At 35.2% G+C, this 25,635-nt stretch overlaps 4 protein-coding genes and 2 non-coding genes across 18 annotated transcripts in view; 2 read left to right on the top strand and 4 right to left on the bottom strand.

The window, feature by feature from the left end:
• Positions 1-51: 51 nt before the first annotated feature.
• LOC138134615 (forkhead box protein N5-like) lies at positions 52-6,388 on the top strand. 3 transcript variants are annotated; one of them, XM_069052983.1, is made up of 9 exons: positions 52-365; positions 776-920; positions 1,104-1,344; positions 3,377-3,474; positions 3,531-3,703; positions 5,021-5,183; positions 5,237-5,374; positions 5,423-5,501; positions 5,889-6,388. In XM_069052983.1, exons 2-9 carry the CDS (start codon positions 807-809, stop codon positions 6,071-6,073), a joined length of 1,191 nt encoding a protein of 396 aa, XP_068909084.1. In that variant the 5' UTR covers positions 52-365; positions 776-806; the 3' UTR covers positions 6,074-6,388. The 3 variants fall into 3 exon arrangements, with proteins under 3 accessions (XP_068909084.1, XP_068909082.1, XP_068909083.1); XM_069052981.1 differs by lacking the exon at positions 52-365 and having other exon boundaries at positions 418-920; XM_069052982.1 differs by lacking the exon at positions 52-365 and having other exon boundaries at positions 419-920; positions 5,240-5,374.
• On the bottom strand, positions 993-1,064 carry TRNAP-UGG (transfer RNA proline (anticodon UGG)). Its single transcript has one exon. It is a non-coding gene; the product is annotated as a tRNA-Pro (tRNA).
• TRNAG-GCC (transfer RNA glycine (anticodon GCC)) lies at positions 4,239-4,309 on the top strand. The gene has a single exon. It is a non-coding gene; the product is annotated as a tRNA-Gly (tRNA).
• A 36-nt stretch (positions 6,389-6,424) lies between the features above and the next one.
• On the bottom strand, positions 6,425-8,039 carry crim (QVR superfamily protein crim). Its single transcript, XM_069052994.1, has 4 exons — positions 7,859-8,039; positions 7,665-7,799; positions 7,457-7,610; positions 6,425-7,404 (listed from the first exon to the last, which is right to left on the bottom strand). Exons 1-4 carry the CDS (start codon positions 7,905-7,907, stop codon positions 7,275-7,277), a joined length of 468 nt encoding a protein of 155 aa, XP_068909095.1. The 5' UTR covers positions 7,908-8,039; the 3' UTR covers positions 6,425-7,274.
• Positions 8,040-8,742: 703 nt separating this feature from the next.
• LOC138134608 (RUN and FYVE domain-containing protein 2) lies at positions 8,743-16,358 on the bottom strand. 4 transcript variants are annotated; one of them, XM_069052963.1, is made up of 12 exons: positions 16,163-16,358; positions 13,400-13,578; positions 13,235-13,344; positions 12,956-13,163; positions 12,741-12,901; positions 12,045-12,351; positions 11,841-11,981; positions 11,669-11,704; positions 10,257-10,354; positions 9,323-9,539; positions 9,049-9,273; positions 8,743-8,996 (listed from the first exon to the last, which is right to left on the bottom strand). In XM_069052963.1, exons 1-12 carry the CDS (start codon positions 16,323-16,325, stop codon positions 8,859-8,861), a joined length of 1,983 nt encoding a protein of 660 aa, XP_068909064.1. In that variant the 5' UTR covers positions 16,326-16,358; the 3' UTR covers positions 8,743-8,858. The 4 variants fall into 4 exon arrangements, with proteins under 4 accessions (XP_068909064.1, XP_068909062.1, XP_068909065.1 ...); XM_069052961.1 differs by lacking the exon at positions 16,163-16,358 and adding an exon at positions 13,769-14,267; XM_069052964.1 differs by lacking the exon at positions 11,669-11,704.
• A 294-nt stretch (positions 16,359-16,652) lies between these two features.
• The window catches only part of sd (TEA domain transcription factor 1 homolog scalloped), a 37,935-nt gene continuing 28,952 nt past the window's right edge, over positions 16,653-25,635 (bottom strand). For 2 of the 8 annotated variants that reach the window (XM_069052977.1, XM_069052972.1), the window contains 7 exons: positions 20,956-21,086; positions 20,106-20,243; positions 19,798-19,838; positions 19,560-19,743; positions 19,152-19,217; positions 18,695-19,096; positions 16,653-18,573 (listed from right to left, as the gene is read on the bottom strand). In XM_069052977.1, coding sequence (XP_068909078.1) covers positions 18,460-18,573; positions 18,695-19,096; positions 19,152-19,217; positions 19,560-19,743; positions 19,798-19,838; positions 20,106-20,243; positions 20,956-21,086 — 1,076 coding nt within the window. In that variant the 3' untranslated portion in view covers positions 16,653-18,459. The remainder of the gene's footprint in view (positions 18,574-18,694; positions 19,097-19,151; positions 19,218-19,559; positions 19,744-19,797; positions 19,839-20,105; positions 20,244-20,955; positions 21,087-25,635) is intronic. The other 6 variants (XM_069052975.1, XM_069052974.1, XM_069052979.1 and 3 more) reach the window with 6 other exon arrangements.

Here is a 25,635-nt window from a genome sequence, read left to right as displayed (position 1 = left end):
ATCTTTCAATTCGTGCTGCCCTCTACTGCAGCACCTACGACATTAGTGAAAATTTCTGTTATATCGTTCATTTTGATTTTTTCAATCGTCCGGTTTATTTATTTATTACACGATTTTAAAAAAATCGTACAGATTAATTGAATATGTTGATAAAATATATTCAAAATATCGTAATGGGCGCATGCGCGAGCGGTAATTTTTTAGGGGCTGGATTGGCGCCACAAGCAAATACAGTATTAGTAGGACCAGATTTTTGCTGTAAACCATTTCCTACATTAAGATAATAGAGTTGCTTTTGTATTTATACAAGAACGTGAAACTTTAAGTAAAAATTGTATCGTGAATTCAGCTAATAAACTACTCAGGTATGAATAATTATTTTATTAGTCACCACTTCAAAAGAAAAAACACTGGCACTTAAAGAATTCAAGCGACGTAGCACCTTCTTCGTAATTTAATAATTTTTTAGTTTAGTGTTATCTAGTTTATATTTTGGTAACAATAGTAATGTAAGTTATTTAAGGTTGTGGTAACAACACACAACAATTTTAAGAATTTTTGACCTCTGATAATGACTAAATTATTGTTTCTGAGATATAATGCAATATATTAGGTGTTTGAGTAAATTTTAGATGGAAAATGGAGAATTAAAAACGAAGGAGATGACGGTGTAATCTTAGTGTGCTTGTGTCATTTAATTTTTAAACCCCAAGAATTAGTCTAGCTACAATTACAATCAGAACAAAATGAGCAGTAACAATCTGATTATTCGCAGTGTTGGTCAATGCAAAACCCCTCTAATAGAAATGAAAACTCTTGAGGAACCCCCTTCGAAATGTCAAAAAATCATTCACGGTTATGCTTTACCCCAAATAGCCATCAAAAGCGAAGAAAAAAATTGCAGTAAATCTTATAGCGAGGTATGACCCACATCTTACTCACACGCACCCCACACACTGACAAAAAAAAAACACCAAATTACGACAAAAAGAGGGCTCAACCGGGATTTGAACCCGGGACCTCTCGCACCCAAAGCGAGAATCATACCCCTAGACCATTGAGCCGTACTATTTATTTGCACAAAGCTGAGACTTGTTTTGTAGGTGTTACTTGTAAATGGATGTTGGGATACGTCAAATAAAATTCCGAATATTGTGGCCGAAATGCACAACATTCACACGGAAGACATTAAAGTGCTGCAAAATACCTGTTCATTTAGCGAATCTCGCGATTTCTTAAATCCCAGCCCCAGGGGGTCGGACAGCGGCATCGAGTCGGATTGCACCGATGGAAATCTTTCCTGGCTTTTAAATTATAAAATCCACGAACTGCCTCCGGTACCAGGTAAGCCTGAGTTTTGCTTTTAGCATTTTCTTTCTTTGCGTCACTCGAGGATATCCCGTCTAAATGCGAACTAAACTGATCTGTTTATTTATTGTTATAATTTTCACCTGTTTTGCTGTGGATCGCTTAGAAATGCTACAGTCATATTTTTAATTTAAATGTCAAATTGTGATGGGTCAAATTTTGCCTTGAGTTGCGAAAACTGACGTTATATAACTTATTAACAACATTTAACCATAGCTATGCATTAGCTGAAAGACATTTCTGAACTATATTATATTAGAACCATAATTTGACGAATAAATTAAATTATACAGGATCACTCTTCAGAAAAGTGGGTCCTATGACTGTGACGTTATAAATGCAGAATGATCAAGAAAAAAAGATAAGGGACGGTTATGGAAAAAAAATTTGAAGAACGTGCAGCGGAGCTTTATTTATATGCTAATATTCGTGATGAGAAATTTTGTCGAAACGCCAACAAACTTGTGTAGGGTCGACCCAGTCGACATTTTCTTTGTTTCCATTTCGAAAATAGGATTCTGTCATGAATAATTTGGGTCCTTGAGTGAAAACCATTATTTAAATAAAATTCACATAAATGTCAAAATTGACAAGTGACAGTTTATTAAGTTACGCCGCACGTTTTCGGAAATGTTGTTTTCCATGGTGGCCTTTTATTTCATTTTTTATTGACCATATTGTAAAACAACAACATTAGAAAGCCTCCCTTGTATTTGTTAATTGCGTCTACAATCAGGTATAAAAAATAAACCGTTTCAAAAAACAGAACAAAATCTTTGGAAATTAAAAAAACAAAAAAAATCACAATTTGAAACGAACGAGTCCTTTGTATTGCTGGATCTTAGAGCAAATTAGCAAATTCTATATTTGCCTATACCTATGATAAGTTTTGCGATAATACTTATCTGAATTTTGTAAAATCTGTTAACTTCGGTTTTAATACATAGCTACTCAATTTTTTAAATAAATAATGAGTTATAAAATAAAAAAATTAACAAAATCCCTTTGTTCTTTTAAATTTAAAACAAATGGAATTATATACTTATGATGAAGAGAAATGCAATAAAATTTGTGTCGAAGAATGAACACACAGGAATGTATGTACATATTTTGCTGTTTGTGCAGATATTTTATAATTTACGTTGATATTTTAAGTGTGGACACTGGACACAGAGTACTTTATGAAAAATTATATCTTTTGTATGTTCGAAGTCATCAGACACGATAATTAAACCATTAGGCTTTAAAACAACAATTTAAAAGTATACTTCTAAATATTTAGTACTCTTAAAAATCTCATCTTTTTTTTGAGGTAATCAATTTATTAAAAGTACATAACATTTTTGGTTTGCAATACAAAAGTTTCCGATAATAATTCAGAATCTGAAAAAGTGCCCCGAATGCTTGCAGCGTGTTGTGGAAGTCCGCGTAATAAATTTAAACACCAATAGAACTCTTAAAAATAAACATTTTTATATATTTATCTTTTTTTAGTCGAATATTTTTTTACATTTCTTTAACCGCTAATTTGACACCTCCCTCATGGGATAATCATCAATTGAAACGTAAGAGTGAGTGAAAATGCTTTTGTGCGATAAAAACCTTTAAGCTTTTTCAAGAAAGAACTATTGCTGTTCTAATACTAACAGTTTTTACTGTTTTTCATTAATTTAATGGAGTTTTTTTTTCGTGCGTCGTTATCAATGAATGTGTAAACATATTAGCGGGTATAACACCCGGTATAGTTTCTTAAAAACATTATTTTTCTTTTGTTAATTACATATTTATGTATCTGTTTTTATTTAATTATTGAGATATCTACGTATTATTTAGTCAATTCTGAATTTATTACCATACTTAGATAAGTAGATAGACAATTTCGCTTCGCATCAATTAATAATCGGAATATAAAAATAAATCATTTCTGAACTGATCAAAGAGAAGTTTATGTCAAATTTATACATTATAATGCAGTAAAGGCAGTTTCGTTCTTTTCTTATCATTTCAGATGCATCGACTGAAGCCATGGGATTTCATAATTCCATTTCAAATAATTCTGATGTGATTATCAGAAACAACAGTTCCAGTGAAACAATATCAAATGAGGTAGGTACATTACATTGTGACACCGTTTTAAAAATAATCAGGTTGTTTTGGTTTAGATATCGAGGATAGTCGGGAACAAAACTGTCCTCAGGGACGGTTTCAACGGCAAAGGCCAGTCTTATCGCTACGCTGGTCCGAAAAAACCGCCCTTCACCTACACAGAACTGATTGAGCACGCTCTCAGTGAAAAAGGCGAACTGACCGTCTCGGGGATTTACCAGTGGATCTCGTAAGTACCGACGACTTTGATGAGATAATTTCGAAGAGTCGATCGGTTTAGTTCGCGTGACCGGGGTTGAAGTTGACAAATTTGCATGTGGCAAATCAGTGTAGTAAAGTAAATTTGTAGAGATCAACCGGGGGTTATGAATTGTTCCTCGGGGATTGTCGATAATCCGTGCCTGGCACGGGCCGCCTGCACCGCTGCAGGCATCAGACCCCGCCACCATCCCCCGTTCACCTGTCGGTTGGGGGTGGGACGCGATCCATTTTCGACAATTAGAATGCTTAAATTGTCGATTCGCTTCATTACCCCGGCCAAGGGGCGACTCCCATGTTCCTCACCGTTTTGTTTTCGTCATTACAAACAAACAGGTGCGAGAAACTAAATTCAATTTTGGGGATATCGTTCTTATATTTAAACCATTGATTTTAAAACACTATAAGCTACGAAGATGCGTTATAATTTAAAAAAATATTTTTTACATTCTTGGGCTACTTATTTTCTTTATTGAAATTACTTTTCCCGGCACAAGCTTTCATGAGCATCGGTGGTTCAGTGGTAGAATGCTCGCCTGCCACGCGGGCGGCCCGGGTTCGATTCCCGGCCGATGCACAATACTTTTTTTTTTCTTTCATATCAATTCTTTTTATTTTTTTAATATTCTAATTCCCAGTATACATCGATTACTGTTTCCAAAATTTGAGAACCTCGCGACGTGCTGCAAGGTGTTCGGCGTGCTCCCCACGTTTGTTGTTGCTCAATCGTCCGTGATAAACCCATGTATCAATGCTCACGAATAAATTAAAGTTTCCAACCCCTTGCTGAAATTTACCGTGGATCAATATTGAACAATTATTATAATTGTGAAACTATTATCGGGTCGTGTGCTGAAGGTTTACGGTCGGTTGGTCACAGGTGTCCACGCATCGTAGTACTCATACTCGATTGCCGATAAGAACAAGGATTTTGTATTCATTGTTTGCAGTCATTTATCCACACACGTGCCTTCCACAGGTCTCGTGAATATCCGTGCCTGGCACTCGCTACAAACAATCAAAAGTGGCATCTTCTTAGCGAAACTGAACGCAATTTATGTGTGTCACAGCACTAGGGTGTGCATGCAATAACAAGATCACCCTAAATATATATGACAAAAATTCGTTGTTTTCTGTAAGAAATTTTCAGATTAAATCGGGGTCTTAGAAAATATTTACTGTTGTTTTCTCGTTGAATAATTGACACGCAGAAAATAAATAAAATTAGAATAAATAATATTTATTACTTTGTCTTTAATAATGTGTGTCTGTTCCATCATATTTTCAGAGAACACTTTCCTTTCTATAAACAGAACGACGATCGCTGGAAAAACTCTGTCCGACACAATCTCTCTATCAATCCTCACTTTCGAAAAGGGAGTAAGGCTGTGCACGGCGCGGGACATTTATGGACGATCGCCCAAAAGGACGATAAAAAGACATGGCAAATCGTAAGCGTTCTCGTGTTTAATCAGATCATAAAATTTACTCTCCCTTGCACTAGAAGAAACAGAGAATGCAACAGTTCATTCAAGCGACATACAAAGAACACAAAAGCCCCGAACAAGAAGCACTAGATATGGAGCTGCAAGCGGCAACTGCCAGTATTCTGGGCGAGTCTTTTAACGAATTTGACCAAAATGTAACCGGTTCGCGTTTAGAGAAATACAATACTGATAGGTGGTTTTAGGATGACGGGAGCGGCGAGAAAAAACAAAACATTGAGGTGGAATTTATTAATGTGCTTGACATACAGAACGGATTGGAAGGTAATGATTTGTATCAGCTGGTATTTATGTGATTAGTGAAGTACATACAATACGACGCAATTCAAGAAATTTCGAAATGCGTAGTAAACATTTTGAATTTTCAAAGTGTCTATTGCCCATGCGAGATTGCCTTGACAAATTCTATGCCACTCGTTCTTCTCTCTTGTATTACTTTCCTGTTTTGTTCTACCTTTCAATGAATCCAGATGTGATATTAATTTGGCTTCGTTGAGCGTGCATTTCTTGATTTTATACTAACAAAAACTTGACTTTCATTTTATTGCATGCCAAGTTTTACTAGGTATGTGTAAAATAAAATAAAATAACATACATTTTTCAACCAGTTACAGATAAATAATTTTGTTCACTGTCGATTTTATTCTACAGATTTCCTTTCTCCTCCAGTGTCGAAACAACAAATCGTTCAGGAATGTGGATTAGGAAGCGATTTTTTGATTACCGATCTAAATCCAAACACGTTGGGATTAAATTTGACAGAAGGGGAAGTGATTAACGATGGCAGTTTTTACGATGATATATCATTCGAGTATTACGAACTTGAAAAGGAATAGACTGAATTATCTGAACATTTTAGAATTAGTTCCACGATCCTAGCAGACGTTTACAAGATTTGATTGGGTCACTAGAGATGCGGAAATGGCATGGTTTTCTAAAGAATTAGGTACTTGCAATGAGTTTTAAGTGTACTTTGCTGTCGACTTTTCTTGAAGTTTTGATAGCATTTTATCTACTCCGTCCATTGAATTACTAAGATATTTATTAAATAATGAATTGTAGCAATATTTTTATACAATCATTACAATTATGATTGCTTAAATAATTTAGTCTGTAATTCTTTTAGTAATAAAACGTACCATTCTCTAACTCGCAGGTTCTTTTCTTTTCCCAAAATAAATCAAATATTCTTAAAAAAATACTTTTTATTGCATCAAAAAAGTATATAAAAGTATAAACTAGTTGTGTTTCAAACTTACACGTGCAAAACTTAATCGAGAATTACAATAATTATTCTACGTTTTCCATTTGAATAATTCTCTGTACAAATAATCAGAAATCGTGTAACGAATGTACTCTCAAGACTAGTAATGGGACGGATCACAGACGGAATTAGGGGTGTCAACTTAATTTTGCATTTTGTACAACACGAATGTCAACCCAAAGTGCATTGAGTATCTTAAAACAGTTTTCGTAAGCGGAAATAAATTTCGTGGCAAAATGTTTGGTGATTGTATGATAAAGGTACGCACGAAAGACACAATTGACAATAAAAATAGATGCATCACTGCGTTGCACCCAAAATTACGATTCGATTGAGGTAAGGATGAACGCCGTTCGTTCACTTTTTTTTTATGAAAAAATAAAGAAATTACGACCGCACTTTCGAGGTTAAAAAAATCTACTTGATTGTGCAAGTACCGAGTTTTGTACAATGTGAATCTTGCCGAGTCTAACCTGCGGGTTAACTAGTGATTTGTCCACTGTTAGTTTTAGTATCTGGAGAAGACTTTTCTTTGGTGTTTACAATAAAAAATATTTTGGGAGATCAAACTTGTTGAATATTTAGTCTATTCAGTTGTAGTCATTTTTTATTGAATTGTATTTGTTGCACGCATAAGTTTGAAAAAAAAAGTATAAAACGTATTTATAAAAAAAATAAACAATAAAAATTGTACAGGCACAACAGTTAAAATTATACAACCTAAGTTAATGATGATTCAAATATTTGGACGGAATGGAATTAAACTTGTTATTTCATAACAAATTTAAAATCATAAGAACTATACCTACTGCAGTCACAGCTATTGATGGATAAATAGTTAAGGCCCCATTACATCGATGATCAAGGAAACAAAAACACCAAGTTGTTTTCTCATAATAGTTCCTACAAATTCACTTATAATAAAACTATCACATTTTCTCATTAATCAAAGTACCTGTGAATGTCAAGTTCTTTAAGAGAATTATTTACATAATGTCCTAATTTGACATCAACAGCTGCTGGTCTACAACCTTCATAGTGATCAGCTGGAATATCTGTTCGAATCCCTTGCAGGTAACTCAAACAATCTCTGGTTATTAGAGTATTTCCTAAAATAAATAGTGATATGTTAAAACAAAAAGTTGTTATTAACATTATGCAACCGTCTTTTTCTTCTATTATTTTAACGCAAACGTCGTCATCCTCTGGACAGACCTTTGTCCAGTGCCACAACCAATTAAAAGGGGTTCCACATCCTGGTTGATTTGAAACACATTGGTAACACCATAATGCTGAAGCTACAATTAACACATCACCACACCCACTTGTAGATTTACTATTTTTTAAGGACGCTCACCTTGAATTACGAATGTAGAGAGAACGAAAAGGAATACCAATTTATACATTATTTATTAATAGAGAGATGGACAAAGGGCGGAGAAAAATAATTCGAATTGTTTATTGTACTATCGTTTATAAACATAACCTGCTAGTTGTCACCGTTGTCAGTTGACTCACTATAGACTATAGGAATAAGGTATAGATAGACTGTTTGGAAAAAGTTCTATAATTATTGTTTTGACTGTCCGCACCCCCTGTTGTCGAGTAACCGTATTTCTCAAACAGTCAACGATGACAAACAGTGAACATTATTAGCAATTATTAGATATTAAAATGGTAAAATCTCGTAGTAGGGGCTTCACCAACGGTGAGGATTTGGTGAAGGATTTGAGGATGGAAATATCGAAAATATCTTTAGCCCTATGTTATGTCAGTGGAGGAGTAATGTCAGTTATACCGGCTTGGCTCTTCCATAAGATGCACTGGATTGAACCATACTTTTTCATGATACTACTCCTAGTGAGTCCCCTGTCTGCATATTTATTGACAACAGCGTATACTAATGGCAGACAAAAAATAAAAGATAAAATTGTCACTAAACATGAACATCTACTTAAGAACTTCAAAAATAAACTATTTCGAGAAAAATGGCTAATTAAAAAAGACAAAGTCGAAAGAATATTTTTGCATGGAAAGCAAATCGACGATTTTGAAGCAATACTTGTTTCTATTTTCTACAACAACTCTTTGTTTTTGGGAATCATAATTTTTTCTAATTTCATGTTACTGCGCTCTTTTGCACCCTTGCCGAGTCTGTGCTTATCGACAGTTGGAACTGCAGGTTTTCTTGCTGTGCTGTCTAATGCTCTGTAATGATGTGAAATTTCAATAAACTTGTAATCGACGTCAGTTGTATAATATAATTGTTACATAAGTAATAAAATATTTTGTACATCGTTTTAAAAAATCTCCCAGAATGTAAACAATAATTAGAGTTAAATATTAGGACATTACAATTACATCACAGTGTATTTTCCCATCAGCATTGTGTAACAATCGTCACAAACTCTAACCGGCTTAGCTGATGATGGTAGCGACATGGAATTGTCGGAACACGCATTGCAGAAGATATCTCCACAATTCCTGCAGTGGTGCTGAAAGTATCAACTTTTTCCAATATGTTTCACAAAGCGTCAAACAACCAACCTTTCTCCTAGTAAGATTAAATTCTTTGCTGCAGGCCTTGCAATGTGTAGCAGTTTTATCTTGTACCCAAGCACCCTCCATTTTATTTCGACCGACTTCCTCCTTGAGGTCGGAAATTTGAAGTTTCGATGTACTAAGTTGACTACCTAATTCTTCTAACGTATGCTCCTGTTCTAGGCACTGTTCTTTGAGATTATAATAGTCTTCTTGAAGCGTAGCGTATTTCTAAAAATCAATACTAAAATTTACAGCACTTTTTGCCAACTCTTCATACTTGTGCAATTATTTTTAATTGACTTATTTCCGTTTGCAGTTTCGAAATTCGCTCTCTATCTTGTTGCATTGTTTCTTGAAGTGACACTCTCCATTCTCGTTCTACTTTCAGGTCTCCCTCAACATTCGTTGTTTGCTCTTCGTGTTGAGCGGCTTGGACGTCTAATTCTCGTCTTAAGAGTTCCGCGGTTACTCGATTTGATTCGCTTTCTCTGAATCTAAAACGTTTCGAATTGATCACAGCTTAAATGACAAATTTCTCATATTAGTAGCAACTAGCGGGAATTTAATACTTGCATACACTTTAATTATTTGACGTATTTAATGTTTTTCATTGACAAATCGTTTCACATCATATTCTTAATTTAAACTTAAAATGCATGCGGGTATGAAATAACAATGAAAAATAGGAGAAATAATAATGGTCACACAAAGAAATAAGTGGCAAACCTGCTACGAAACTACCAATAAAAGAAAAACCTTGAAGAAGGAACTGGAGGGAATCAAAATCACAACTTGGTTAATTACAATTTATTATTACAAGCGAAACGTTTCATAAAGTATAAATTGGTAAACTTGCGATAAAGAAAAACAATGATATTTTTCATTAATATCGTTACAAGAATAGTAACATATAATAATTATAAGAATATAACACTTACAATATGACTACGATAACATGTGGCTATCGATAAACAATTTTCTACTAGTAGCTGCTGTAGTGAAGGTTTGCCAACATTTCCAATATAAATATCTTATGGTTACACTTAACATTATACAACACTGCTGTATAATAACAATATTGTAAAATGTCGATAAAGTTACAAATACGGATAATACTTCTATATCGAGATGAAAGGCAAATTAATAAAAATTTCATCTATCGTGAATTGAAACGAAAACCCACAACCAGTAAGCAATAAAAAAATACCTACTTAATCTCAAGGGTTTGCATTGTATCTGTCATTGACTGTGCCTTAGCCTCTAACTTCGTTACAAGTTCCGACTTATGTTTTAAAGATGCTTCGCATTCCTGAAATAAGCCACACTTTTATCTCAATCTCAGTCTTTCGAATGTTTATACTTCCGAAAAAAAAAAGAAAAAAACATCTGCACCGTGATGTGTTCCCGTCACATCGAGCGTACAGTGGCCGGCAAAAAAAGTTAGCCATCATTTAAATGTCAGTGTCATTATAGTTACTTATTTAACGAGTTCAAGTGTAAATTGGGATTTTTTTTTGGCATGAGTTTAAAACGCGAGTGAAACGAGCGTTTTAAAGGCTCACGAGTGTCAAAAAAAGACCAATTTACACACGAACGAGTTGAATACAACGCTTTTTTGTTCGACGAGCTCCTTAAAGGCTCCAAATCGCTTAAAATCAGCTTGACGTTGACAAGTTGTGACATTTATCAAAATCCGTTCACACAAGGAAAATTCTCAAATTCTGACAGTGTCGAACAAAAAAAGCATTAATTACACATTTAGATTTTTACGTGACAGAAAAGTGATGGCTAGTTTTTATTGCCGGCCATTGTACAACTTTTATAGCAGCAAAAATTTGATCTCAGTTTTTTTGTACCCTGCGAAGTATATCAAAACTAAGACTGCATAAATACTCCTCATTTTTGATGAATGTTATTTGTTGTGTAATAATTGTTGCATAATAAGTCGTCAGACGTTCACCAATACATACACAATATCTTTTTTTTGGAATATTATATCAGTTGTGTCGTCAATTTTCAAGTTACAAAGTAGTAATTGACAAAAGTCGCTTCAAAAACGTCATTGAGTATGTCTCATTTTAAAATACTGAAGTAACGTCAATGCATTCGGCGGCGTAAGTGTAATACTGACGGTGTAGAGGATTACAATGTGAAGTTGCGACATCTCCCTGGCGCAGATGTTACTGAACGTAGTAATAGAAAGTTTACATCCTAGTGACGGGTTAGAAAAGGGAATATTAACTGAACACAGTAAAATTTAAACACTTGACAGACACAATTATGTAGAAGATTTGGCTTCTTCAAGTTCATCTTGTTTAGTATCGAAATCGAGATTAACGAACGAATCTATAGACTCGGAAGTCGGCGGTTCTTTACCAGTTTCGTCTTTTTCAGACTGCTCTGAGGGCGTTTCGTTTTTCTCGACATTCTTGCACTCGCTCGCGGTAGTCGAGTGGCCGTCGCTTTTAGATACTTTTTCTCTGTTTTGAAACTTCGCGGCTTGTCTTTTTTCGCTACTTCTTCTGTCGCAGCTTTTCTTATCGTCTTTTAATAAATGATTGTACTTTTCTAAATTATTCAAAATTTTGCCAATTTGACCCGCTTTCGCTTGAAGACGACTCACCACTTCTCCTTTTTGAGTCAGCTCCATTTCACATTCCTATAATCAGCCGATTGTTTAATATGAACATATTACTCCAAAGATAAACAAAAAATAAATCTGTAAAAACATTTCCAACACAAAACCATAACGAGTCTCAATTATGTAAAACCAAAATGGGATCATCTCCACGTACCTGCAATTTTTTGTACATTTCCAAATTTATTAGTTTAATATCGTCCAGCTGGCGACGCAAAGAAACGATTGTGTCTTGTTTTTCATGTATGTCTTTTTCTAACAGTTTCATAGCAACTTCCATCTCGGCCTTCAGACACATCTGCAATATTGAATACGATCTTGTTTCTTTTCTTTTTTTTTTTTTTCGTCTCAATCTATTCACCTGCAATTCCAATTCTTTATCTGCTTCTTGCCTCAATCTGCGTTCTTCTTCTAATCTTTGCTTCAGTTCTTCAATTTCACCGATTGCCACTTTCCCATTGGTTTCAGATTCCACGATGTTTGTGATTTGTACACCGCTGGAACTCATGCAGTAACCACTGACATCTTTTCCTAACTCTTGCTTAAGCTGCCTATTTTCTTCGTATAGAGCTAATAAACTATTTTTGGCAATTGCTAAATCCTCTTTCATTAACGCGTTCATTGTTGTCAGCGATTCCACTTTTGTTTGTAAGTTGGTTACGGTTGCACTAAAATAGATAAATATTTTACTGCTCTTAAAACGCATTAACGTTTTTATCTTTTGACAGAATTGTTTTAAATAATCATGTAAATAGTTTTATAGTCAGTTCATTTTACCGTAACTTATTCAGTTTTATACCTTCTTTACTGTCGTTAAATGGAACATTCATGTATTTTTACGCTTTGGCAAGTACATTTTAAAAGCATCTAACATGAACAGCGTCGTAATTTAAGCAACTCTAAATCATTTTGTCAGTTCAAGGACATTCAGAGTGGTGAAATCGGAACAGTTAAATTAAAAATGACTGCGTTAATTGCGAAATAAATACAAAAAACAACTACACATTTACGCGAAGAGTGAATATACCTTTAGACCAATTACGGACAATGAACTTACTTCAAATGCCTGTTCAGTTCTTCGATGTAATTCTTCTGATCGAGGACAGTGGTCATGTTGTCCCCTTGTTCATCATTACTTGATTCACTTGACACGTGATTCGACGATCTCAAATATAATGAAAAATCTATAACTCCCTGTGGGCAGTCTAAATCTTCTTCCTGTAAATGAACAGATTGAAAGAATAAAATTCAAGTTGCAAGTTTTCGTTTTACCTTTACACACAAATTACAATCTATCACATTTAATCCCACCAAGAGGCCAATTATCACAATCGCTTCGTCGCTCAACATGAGAGCATCCGGTTCAAAGTATTCTGCCAGGGCTTCGTCTTTCTGATCAATTAGAACTTTCAGGTAATCTGCGAGCTTTTTTTGCATCAAAGCTAACCTCAACCAAGCTCGTGCGCGACCCATGTGCGTCCTGCTCAAAGAAAAAACAATAGGTTTTGGTATTGTGGGGCATTGTTAGAATTTAAGTGGTGGCAAACGAACCTAACAGTAGGTAAATCGCGTACACTCGCTGTAATATCTTGAGCTTCCGGAGCGAACTTCTCGACCATTTGGAGTATATCCCATAATTCTTTCTTAGGGCCGAGAAGTCCCTACAACAGACAGACGCTTCGTATTTTTTTTTTTTGTTAGAAATAATTTTAAAACCTTTTTGGGACGTAGACCATGGCGTAGGACGTGTTCTAAAACTATAAAGAAATGCTGGAGGGGCATGTGATCCGAGTCCAACATACGGCCATACCTCAAGGATTGTTCAATCAATTCCTTAACAACCAATTTGCTTATGTTAACCAAGTTGCTCCTCTCGATGACCACAGGATCACGACCTGCGACCCAAACAGCGGTGTTAGTGTACAAGACGCAAAAAAAATCAAGGAAAATATAGTCAGACACCTTTCAGCATTGTGACGCATCTGACAAGAAACGCATTACGGAAAGGTTAATTTGGCAAAACGTGACATTTATCTAAATCAATATTACAATGTTGTTCTTTGTCTGGAAGAGAATGTTTTGTACCGAAAGGTTGCACGGGGACGTCCGGGGATGGCGTGGAAAGGGGTTGAGTGATAGAGTCTTGCATGTTGAACTCAACGTCTTGCAGCTCCTTGAGACACAGCCATTCACCGTCGACAGAAACACGAAAATTGCAGAGGTAAATAGTATCTTGCGCCCCCGCCATTTCTTGTTCCATGGCGTTATTGCCGCCCTCGATTATTTCTTGGACTTTCATGAGTGAGCTATGTATTTTACATCGGTGACAAAGTGATAGTTTGGATGGTTCATTCGGAGGACGATAACGAAATCTTACACGGTCGTTTTAACAACGATATATTCGCACATTCACTGCACATCGTCACCGAATTCTGGAAACTGGAGAGTTGATATTGATTTTCGCCAAGTATGGGTGGGCTTCAGCAGGATCAATATGCGCCTGTGCCGCGATCTAGCCGTGTTTAAAATAAAAAATAAGGGATGTACGGCCTTGCACTGGCCATAAAAAAAACGGCATAAAACATTTACAATAAATTATGCTTCTTCTTTTGATTGTTTTAAAGATCTTTGGATAACTGGAAAAATGGTGTAGCGTTTAAAGAGTTGATGCAAAATCAAATCGTAAAATTTCATTACTACGAGCAATGCAACAATTTGTGGTTGAAAGGCCAAAAAAATTAGATCCTATTTATTACTGCTCAGCATATTTGTAGAGGATGTAAGGGTTTTTATTATGCTATTACTTATGTTATCTAATTACTATTGTTTTTTTCATAACTAAATTATCTTAAAAAATACATAGGCACGTATTGAGATTTATGAAGCTACAAAATACTATTTTGAAATCCATTTCCTAATTAAAAAAAAAAAAACTTGAGAGTCTTATAAATCGAAAAAAGTCTACCAGGTTTCATTAATTTCCTTCAAATATAAAATACATATGTATAAATGGAGGTTTAATTTAGGTTATTTTTCATTGGGCCGGTGAAAGTCGAAAGAAACGGACAAAGAACTTGTTTTTTCATCTTTTACTAGAATTTTTTCAATATATTTTTTTAATCTAAATTAGAGTCCCACTATGTTTATTGACGTTTTAAATTAAGAAACGTGTAGTTGGAAATGTTGATTTTGACTATTTAAAATGTTGACAAAACATGCTGCGGTGCAAATAATATTTCTAAATAAAATTATTGTAATTTTGTTGTTTCGTAAGCTATTTATGTAAAAGAGAGTTTAAAATACAGATTAAATAGCCTCAGATCGAAAATGTGTTTTGGCTGCTGCAAGAAGTTATACAGTGTCCCCAAAAATGAAGACGAGTCCATAACTCCCTTATTTATAGGATTTTAACTATTTATGCACCATTTATTAAATGGTTGTGAATAGGCTACGAAAGGGCCTGATAAATTCATGTATAGCCCCAAAGGCTTCAATGTCAAAAAAAAATTTTTCAAATGCAAACACTAACTTTTTTTTAGTAATTCTGATAGAGATTTTAATTCTGAAAACAACAATGTATTACAAGTCTATCGCCTATGCCCTCCATTTTGCGCTAAACATGGGCGGCATCTCTGCGCAGTCCCTATGTTATTATTTGTCATTTGTTTTTCCAGCTAACTTAATTTGGTTATTACACTGCAACGCAATGCATTTTGATAGCTCGTCATTTGTTTCAAAAGTGTGCTATTTTTTTTATGCGAAGTTATACTTGTGACGCATTGTTGTTTTCAGAATAAAAATCTATCAGAATTTTCTAAAAAAAAGTATGTGTGCCCATTTGAAAAAATTTTTTTAGGGGCACCTGTATAAAAAAATTGTCAATAGCAACAATTTTCTATGCAATATGTAAATTACACAAGTTGCTTAATAGTTATTTATTTAACGAGTTCGTGTGTAAATTAGGCTTTTTTTGGTATGAGTGGGTCAGATTAAAACGCGAGTGAAACGAGCGTTTTAAAGGCCCACGAGTGCCAAAAAAAGTCCAATTTACACAGGAACGAGTTGAATACAACGTTTTTTTGTTCGACGACCCCCCTCAAAGGCTCCAAATCGCTTAAAATCTTTAAAATTAACTTGACGTTTCGTTTTGACAAGTTGCCACATTTATCAAAATCCGTTCACATAGGAGAAAATTCTCAAATTCTGACAGTGTCGAACAAAAAAATATATATTCTGTGTAAACTCATTATCGGCCTACAAAACAATTACATATGAAAAATGTGCGTTCTAACATCTTAAGTGACAAATTGGTCTGTAACATAGGCATTTTAAAATAATTGGACGAACGAATGATAAAATTTCTCGTGCCAATTAATCTGTAACTTAGAAGAATTTGGCACAGTTATGATAACGAAGGCGATAAAACATTCTATTGGTGCTAAATATTTGTAAACAACAACATTGGTTCTACCTATTTACCTCTACTTTTGAGTATTTTTCGTGTGATAGGCCTGGAAATTAATAAGCCAGTCCACTGGTATTCTTTAATTGAGGAAACTGATGGCGATCTTGACACACTTCTTTCGTTTTGTGAAGAACTAGTTGGAGTTGTTGGCGAACCTTCACTACTAGCAGCAGCCATTTTTGTTGGTTGTCAAATTTCAACTATTTTGTTGTCACGTGTTACGTCACACGTCAAAAGCAGCTGATTTTAGTAGAGTTACAAACCAAAAACTTCAAATCAGTTTTTTTTTTTTAAATGGATGTGGAGCAGTTAGAAATTTCTTCGATAGTTTAGAATTTGGAGAAAAATGATGGCAAATAAAAGACAGTTTTTGTATCAATTATTATAATTTCCATACAAATTATAAACATGATTTAAAATACTGTACACATACAGAGCAAAGTATAAGATTCAATAATTTCCATCTTGATATGGCATTTTCCAGATATGAATAAAAAAACCTCATTAAATATAGCACACTTTATAAAGAACCTTATTACAGTAAGACGATAAAAATATTTATAGCCGCCATATTTTTTTTTTAGAAATATATACAATTTTACTTTTTACACTGACACTTTATTTTTAAAATAGATCTTTCATTAGAGTACAAATGATATTTTACAGTAATTATTGTTCATATGTAGTGTTTTCTTACCTAAAAGATTTATGTTAAAGTTAAGTCTAGCAATTAAGTAACAACAATAAAAAGAAAATCATAGCCAGTATCTGAAAGAAATTTTTACCTTCACAGAAGATAACGATTTGTGCCAGTGCAATAAAAATCTGTTACGTTTAAGGAAAAAAAACACATGTAAATAGAAATGAGTAAATGTAAAAATTAATCTTACATAACAAAATAAAAGCTACCAAAATTGCCGACTTAAATCAAACAATTCGCAAAGATTAAATCAGAGATCAAAAAACATTGCCACTTGTATTTTAAAATTACATAATATCGATAGAATTACCTCTTTTCTATGTAATTTTTCGTAATTGCACAACGCAAAAAATCTTGGGTTCAATTATTAATAAAACTACGAAATACTCCGAAAATTCACTCAGAAAATATAACAATAATTTTCTATTGTCTAATTGGCATAATTTTAAATTGCCAAATTGAACACAAAGGCCTAGGAAGTCTCCACAAAACTTCTAAGAATCGTGATGTCATTAATTGTATTAACTTCATCAACTATGACGAACATAAAAATGTCCGGATACAGGACGAAGATATGTTTATGGAGACCTCCTCATAAAGCTAAATTATTAATTGGCGAAAACTTTATTATTACAATTAAAATACTGGGTATTTTAAATATTATAAAAATCTATATAAAATGTTAAAAATTATCATCACAAATAGCAAACTTTAAATTCAAGGTATCTCAAGTATCCAAAGTAAGTAACTTAAGCTAAGTAAAAATTTTGATATTTTTTAAATAGCAAAATTTTCTAGCGTATAATTTAATAAATTAAATATAAATCTCTCGAGTGACGTAGCACGTAAAATGTACACTTTTTACAAATGTTGAATGACCAAACTGAACGTCGATGCAAAACAATAAATTTTTAATAAATTATGCAATTGATTTTTTCCTATTATTAAGACTCTAACGCTCAATATACATATGATACGAATATTATTTTTATTTTCAGTTTGGTATTTAGCATTTGCAAAACGCATCTTTAAGTTCATCAAATAATCACCAATGTGTGTTAAATTAAGATTGTCTCTGGTCTTTATTGAAAGTAACTCATGATAAGCGTTGTATTCCTGTAGAAGTAACTTCACCCAAAATGTACAATAAGTTTTACGGTTGAAATTATTTGTACAGAAACGAAGTAACATTCAGTAACAACATTGGTTTTTACGGAGCTGCTGTAAATATATTCTAGATATGTGTGCAGATGTAGAATCAGTAACATAAAATCTGAGTAAAATATTTATGTACTATTGATAAAGAATATCAAAAGAAAAAAAAAACTTAAAACTAAAGTACGACGAGAAATAAACCTATGATATATAAAACAAAATATATAAACTTCTCCTACAGTATTTTATACCATAAAAGCACAAACTTTCAAACTTAAGTTTACGTAAGGGCAACATAACCTCAAATTTTAAGGTAGCTTTACATGATATATCATCAAATGGCAATTTCGTTTGTAATTTACCTAGCTACTTACTAACGTATGTAACCAATAATAATACTAGTATTGTGAGGGTGTAGGCACTGAAGTGAAGGGATTTTCCTAGCCCTTTAACCCGCTAGTCTTTCACAAGCCTGTAAATGTGATGCTGAGCGCCGTGTTCAGACGTCGACACTTCGAACACGTACGCCGTACACAACAAGGTTTCTTGCGTATCTCGATTACTCACCACCTGGTAGATAGATACAAAATGACTTAATTATACGTGTAAATAGACCACATCCAATTGTGGATGTTGTACAATTCGGGAGCTAAATGAGCAAAGTTGTCTCGCAATCTGCCGCTTTAATTACCTGGAGAATGGTGAAATTTTCTAACACGCTGTTCATCATGTATTTTTCAGGTAGGTGTTTCAGCTTGTGTATGAAGTTAATCATATACTCGCACATAGGACTTCTGTGGATCCTATAGACGAATCGACCGTTTTCGTAGCGGGCGTATTCCGTTTCTACTTTTTCCACCACTTGTTTGCCGAAAGAGCAAACCTTCGTCGAACATGTGATGGTCATATTATCGTTACTTTCATACGAACTCGTCACACCGTAAAAGGCACCGGCCTCATCTTGTATGTTGGAATTCAAATCAGCCCAGAATTTCACTAAGAAAAAGGCGTTCTGGGGTCCTTTATCGTATAATTCCTTCAGACCTCCCTTCTTTTCCGGAAACTTGTCGTATATCTGTCGCACATCCACCGCCTGAAAGTGTCCAGTAATTGAGCCTAAGTTCAGATTAGAATGCAAAGTGTCTTACTTCGAGTAAGGGATCGGTGTAAGATAACGCTGATCCGCCTATGTGAACGAAAAGGTGCCTTTGATACTGCAAGAAGAAACGAAGCATTATGCAAAGATCTCAACCGTGAACGGGAAAAGCACTCCCAAATTCTATCGCAAAATTGAGAGATGACGCCGTTTTCGTGACTGACGTTTCTTTTATTTTCGACAAGAAATGTTCGTTTTTCAAGGAATTCTATTAGAATACTTTAACATGACAAAATTTCGGAGATTGTGGAATAAATTTTAGTTTTAATAAGTCACAGTTTCGAATTTCTTTCGTCATTCTTTGTACGAGTTAGTTTTTCGTGCTGACATGTCGAGTTGCTAATAGTTGTTTTAAAAGGGTTTGGTGTATGGGAGACCGTCATGAATCGTCATAACTTACTGCTTCGTCTCTGTTTTGTGATTCCATAAAGGCAGAATATTCAACAAGTCTAAGTTTATGTGTCGCTATAGCCCGTCCTTCCCACACGGGGGGCGGCGCTGTTTGTAGGGGTCCCACCTCGCCTGCTGAGACAGCTGTCGCGGGTTTACCGGCAGGATAGGAGGACTGTGTAAACGGTTTGACACTGCAATACACAACGTTAGAAATATTAGAAGACCTCGAACCTCGAACAACTCACTCTTGACTCGTTCCGGGTTGCAATCCGGGCTGCCAGAACTGCTGTAATAAAATTGGAATAAATCGAATAAATCATCGAACAACGAACAACTGCAACAAACACGTGAAGCTAATGGAAACACAATAAATTAATAAAGAAGCCTAGCGCCGCAACACACAGCAAGTAAGCCCAAATTGTTATTATAGAAGGAAACAATATTAGTCAGAAACCACAAATAAAATCATTATAGCAACTATGCGTAAGCTGTCGTTATATCTGTCGGGAGACGAACGGGGTTGGCAGGATTGCGTGGCGAAGGACCAACTTACCGCTCCAGTATAGGAGACGGGGGGAGTTAGACCAAGACTCAGACCTGCTGACTTGCTGTGCATTGCAGTAGCTGACACTATCTGCGCACTTGACATGCTCGACATCGTTTGCAGAGCCTTCTCCTTGGCTGCATGGTCCTAGCAAACCACATACCATCACCAAATATACCCAAATACCAATATTTTAGGTGTTATTACAAACCAGGGATGGACCCAAGCGCGCGCGTCAGGCTGTTACCGGGAACCGGACCACTGTTGCCAACCTACGTCGTCGGTCAAACAACGAAAGATTCTGCGGTTTTCATCATCTTTCGCAATTTGACCAACACAAGGGTTTTGGCAGTGACCCGTTTCCTGCGAACACTCTGTAGAAAGGAAATGAACGCAATTATGCAAGTTTTTTACGATTCTGAATCATAAGTGGTCTTTCACTTCTACCCGAACAAATAAATGTCATTATTATACACTGGTTATAAATTATCGTGATATTTTACTGCTTCTATCGCAGAGATAAAGATTGTTGACTAGTTGTCTCTACAATAATAATTATTATTGTCGGATGAAAAAAGCTTATTCCATGCTCCAGTTAGTATATGTACATTTCACAAATGAATAGATAATATATACAAGATTTTATTGTAGTGGTTAAGCTAATTAAAATAATGTACAACTAGCACCTGGACGCGGCAAAATATATTATTCTGGAAAGCCACACTATATCAACGATTTTTACAATCACCTCTACATCCTACTCGTATATTTGATCAAGGAAATTGGGCATAATGAGTTCTATTTTGATCATTCATATCCAGCTATAATCTATCACAATATAAACTGTGTAAATACTTACTACCTTCAATTTAGCCTGGATTTCTCGTAGTTTTCGCCTGGCCAGCACTTGTATGTGTGAGCTGACTTGTTTCCTTGTACGTGTCTTCCCAGTCCTTAATTTTATATATCGTGCTATTAGTTCGTTTCGTCCTATAATGAAAAAAAAAAGTGTAAATTTCGCTACTCCTACGACTTCGAATTTTTTCAAGTACTCATCCCATGACCACAATGATCTTATTAAATTCGTAACTTCCTGCAGGGAACCGGTTTAAGAACCGAAATTGTGAACGATTGTGATCTTTATTACCGCAAAAACCGCCTACACCAAAAATCATTTTGTTTGTTTAAAAAGCGGCAAAAATTCTACAGTCACGATCGCGATAATAATACGGCAATAAAAATCGTCAAATTGTGGATCGCCGCTCGACGGCTTTTTGATAAATACATTAAAGAAGAGAAAATTAAGGCAAGGCCATAAGCCGTAAGATTCACTAGAGCCAAGCCATGAAATGGAGTATTAATTATCGTGGAGCGGCTATGTATCTGTGTGTAGCCGGCAATCTGTCCGTCCCGGCAACGTATTTATGTGCCATTTGTCCGACCAAAAACACTCGGCACTCGTCTTTTCCGAGAAAATTTCACTTTAAAGTAATTTAACCAACAGCTTCACAGATTTAATAATGGCAAATATTTATTCAGCGCCGGGCTATTTCTGGACGGCACAATAAAAGGTGCATTTCAATTTGTTTGTAATATTTGAATGAGCGGAAAATTCAATCTTGCCGAAAATCTTCCGACGTTTAATATGTTTTCAAATCGACGAAACTTCCAATTTCGCGCAGGAAGTTTGAACAGTGGCTGATTGTGGGATTTGAGATTTCTTTGATGCCGTGGACTACTAAATCTTGTAACAAGGGACGCAAGCAATTCGTGGGGTTGTTACTTATTTAAAAGGCGTGTCCTCTATACGGTCAGGTGCAAACTATTTACTCCAGACGAAATCAGGTTTGCTCCCTCCGCCGGTCCATCCATTTTCTTGCTACTCCAATAAATAAAAAATAATTTCAATCGATTAATCGAACGAAACGAATCTAAACTGTGCAGAACCATTTATAGAGTTGACTCACTGTTTTATTTGTTTGGTATTAAAATATTGTTTCTGCATTAAATAATACAGTTCATTGTTATTCTATTAGTTTTAAAAAATCTCTTAAGCCATGTTTATCAAATCCTTGTACAAATTTACTTGCGAGCGATCATACAAGTTTTTATTTTTCACGATTTGAAAATTATATGTCACGATTCGAAACTAAACTACGATAACTGTTGATATTTTTTGCAACTGTTGCATGACTGACACGCCAATAGTTTAAAAAAATAACATCAGATTTATTTGAAATGCCAATTGGGTTTATTTTTGTAGAAATGCTCTGGTCCAGATGAATGATCTGTAGCTGCTGTTTTCGCGTCCTGTGATATATTCAAGCTCCCGTCAAACTTTGTAGCTTTTTTTTTATTATCAAATCTTTGGTAGTTTTCATTCCCCACGAATAATAGCTTGAAATCTTCCATTGAACAAATACTGCGGTTATGTTTACTCACTCGGTTGGTTAATATGTGGGTGCCGCAAAATAATCGCGTGAGAATACTTATCAAATATGTGAATTCACCCTCGTTTATCTACCGTCACCCTTCTCCAACATTTCATCAACTTTATAGTCGTAATTAAACGCAGTTATACTGTGGATTGGATTAAGTAAGGGCATCGACGTTTTAATTGAAAAGGCGTTATGTTTTGATTAATGATCGCAATCTGTGTCCGTTAAGGGAGATTATCGGTTTCGATGATGCTCTATTGTAATCAAAAACCCTCACCAATTCACTTTTTATATAAAATGCCAATTAATTATTAATTAGTACTTATTACGTCGTGTCCTGTTCGCCGAGTACGTGTGGTAATTAAGTGAGCAAAAAAAAAATCAATCTCTGACGCTATTAGTTGTAAGGTTAGGTATAAATTAGTATTTATTTTGTTTTGTGTGCGGGTATAGGACCGTAGGCCGTGTCGCCGCCGTCAAAGATCTTTTTATGAGTCGCCGTAAAATATTTATGAAAAATACGCCCCCAAACGACATAAAATTACTCAGTCGTTTAAGAACTGGCTAGATTGGCAAGCTCTTCATTCGACGCTGCCGTCGTCGCCGCCGCCACCGCCGCGAGAAGCCACCCTCTTCTTTATATTTTCTTCGAAGCACAGAGCCAGCCCACCCTAAAGCGCGTTCGCTCACTAATTGCACATTCTTGACATAGTTTCGGGCCCGCACCCTCACCCCCTTCGGGCTCCGTCCTCCAGCATTTCACCGCCCCCAGTTTAACTCTGATCGTCGGGTTTCGCTCGCACACGTTCATCCCCTCCGACCTGCCCGCCCCTCGTTCAAACCGCGCCAACGACATATAAATAAAGATGTGACAAGATAACAATAAAACCGCCGCAGCGGTTCACAATGCCCCTTCGGAATATAGGCTGCTAAACTCCACTAACTCATTTTCCTGATAATAACGATATTAACTTGGGGCATTGTTTCCGGGCGACGTCAACAGATGCTAAAAAAGAAATCCAGGTTATCTCGCCGGACGCGACCGGAACAAATCAAACCACCGGAATATTTTATTCGTATTAAACTGGACCAAATTCCTAATCGTTCGCGATTTATCTGTTTGATTTTTGATTGGTCAGCAACGAATTTTTCAGGCACATATTCCAACGATCCAAAAAAAAAAGAAAAATGACGCGGTATGAGAAGAATCACGTTTATTAACAATTCAGAAATAATTTAATCCCGGTTTAATTTTTATTATGCGTAATCAAGGGGATTTTATAAATTCAGAAATGTTGCACGTTTACGAACTGATACACTGATAATACCAACATATTGATTCAGTTGGAAATAATTTTTGTACATTCGTATTTTCAAATTTAGATACACAAGATTGAATTTCGCGTTCCTTTTTATTTTTTGAGTTTCCCGTGAGACGCCAACTTTTTATGAGGCCCCAATTTTATACAAAAAGGAAAAACAAATGTGAAATACAGCTGTAATAATTATAACGGCCAACATTTGCTATCTTATCGAGCCGAATTACAATTGCAAAATAACGTCGACACCTGAGCAATGTTAAAAATTCACTTCTTTTCCAACGAATCCATTACTGAAATATTTCAAGGAAAGTGCCAATCACAATCGACACGCCACCCGTTGACGGTTGCTATAGCAAATAACTGCATAACAAATTTAAAAATTATCAAGACACTGATTCCTTCAATTAAAAGAACGATATTTAGAACCTTGACCTTTGACCTTTTAAACTACGACACCCTTGAAAAAATTACATTAGTCTCGATTCTGATCTCATTAATAACAAATTCTTACTGTACTCGTACGTCAATTAGAATTATATGAACCAAATCACTCTCATTTCCGGAATGACAAATTAAAAATTAAGTCGACGAAGTCATGTTCCAATCCTTAGTTAAGACTGAATACCTCGTTTCACCTTGTCGATGGCAGAAGCCAACACAGTTCTCGCTAATTAATTCAATTTTTAATGCGTTCAGAAACTTTTATTTCCTTCCAAGATTAAGAAATACACGTAGAGATACATATACAAGGTAATTATAGTAAACATAAAAAATTTCATTTTTTCCTTTTGTGAGTAACGTTAGTTACGTGTTGATTACTGACCTGTATAATAAATTACACAATTGCACATTGTATACGTAATTAGTGGCAAATATCTTGTTGCAGCATTTAGACTTAATTATCTAACTGTAATTGTAACAGCAAATTGGTTTTTCGCAGTGGTACGCATAAATCCTATTACAAATTGACAAGCTCAGAAATCAATGGGGCTTCTCAAATTCAAACAAACTATTTTTTCAAAAACGCATTTTACCGGAGGACGTGTTGCTCGTTACCGAAACTGTCCTCCACTGTGTAATGATACATTTGCGAATTGGTACACAAGAATCAGCTACAGCAACACAGTGAATATTTGTTATTCAAGTGGGGGATGAATATCAGACACCCGCCGAGTGCTTTTTATGTTGCCACCTGTAGATACGTCTGATTCCAATCGCCAATTTGCTTTCGAAGCTCGAAAAAGCGCCGCTCAAATCTGACTCCCGCTCTTCAACCAGAGCTTTTAAAGCTTAAATTTCTGGCACAGGTCGATAAATGATAAGCGCAAATGCTGCATTTGACTGAGTTTAAGAATCGATCCGGCCACAATATACCGTGACAATTTTTATTATTCATATGGAGCGCCAGGAAGTGGAACAGATTTTACGGTAAGTATCTGCTTACATGTTCCTACATAAAACGTTGAGCTTTAGATGATAAAATAGAGACTTGCGCTACAAGTTTCAGTTATTTTAGGAGCGCGACACGCTTTTTTCAGCACTGGACGATAGGAAATTTATTTTATGACCTAATTACAAACAGTATGAAACTGTGCGATCGCAAACGGTGTGATTTATTCTGTTACAGCCTTTTAAAGAATGTTGACATTTATAGGAGTTTTGAAACAGAATAGGTGACCAAAAACTGTTCACATTCATCATTATTTTCGTTGACATTACTTGCTTTGGATTATTGAAAAATCACGAAAAACCGGTTGTTCCAATTAATTCATAATGGTA

Source organism: Tenebrio molitor, chromosome 7, assembly GCF_963966145.1.
Source record: "Tenebrio molitor chromosome 7, icTenMoli1.1, whole genome shotgun sequence".
Taxonomy (NCBI): domain Eukaryota; kingdom Metazoa; phylum Arthropoda; class Insecta; order Coleoptera; family Tenebrionidae; genus Tenebrio; species Tenebrio molitor.
The sequence above is the reverse complement of the archived record's forward strand: the minus strand, read 5'-3'. Positions and strand labels throughout refer to the sequence as shown.

What these genes read in the sequence shown, in the direction of transcription:
- crim (XM_069052994.1), bottom strand. Translation starts at nt 7,907, where the DNA reads ATGTATAAATTGGTATTCCTTTTCGTTCTCTCTACATTCGTAATTCAA. An exon ending in CTCTACATTCGTAATTCAAG is followed by an intron (nt 7,800 to 7,858) that starts GTGAGCGTCCTT and finishes TGTTAATTGTAG; the next exon opens with CTTCAGCATTATGGTGTTAC. An exon ending in AATAATAGAAGAAAAAGACG is followed by an intron (nt 7,611 to 7,664) that starts GTTGCATAATGT and finishes TATTTATTTTAG; the next exon opens with GAAATACTCTAATAACCAGA.
- LOC138134608 (XM_069052961.1), bottom strand. Translation starts at nt 13,982, where the DNA reads ATGAAAGTCCAAGAAATAATCGAGGGCGGCAATAACGCCATGGAACAA. An exon ending in ATGCAAACCCTTGAGATTAA is followed by an intron (nt 9,540 to 10,256) that starts GTAGGTATTTTT and finishes GAAACGTTTTAG; the next exon opens with ATTCAGAGAAAGCGAATCAA. An exon ending in AATTAAAAATAATTGCACAA is followed by an intron (nt 9,274 to 9,322) that starts GTATGAAGAGTT and finishes ATTGATTTTTAG; the next exon opens with AAATACGCTACGCTTCAAGA.
- LOC138134615 (XM_069052981.1), top strand. Translation starts at nt 747, where the DNA reads ATGAGCAGTAACAATCTGATTATTCGCAGTGTTGGTCAATGCAAAACC. An exon ending in GCAGTAAATCTTATAGCGAG is followed by an intron (nt 921 to 1,103) that starts GTATGACCCACA and finishes CTTGTTTTGTAG; the next exon opens with GTGTTACTTGTAAATGGATG. An exon ending in GGGATTTACCAGTGGATCTC is followed by an intron (nt 3,704 to 5,020) that starts GTAAGTACCGAC and finishes TCATATTTTCAG; the next exon opens with AGAACACTTTCCTTTCTATA.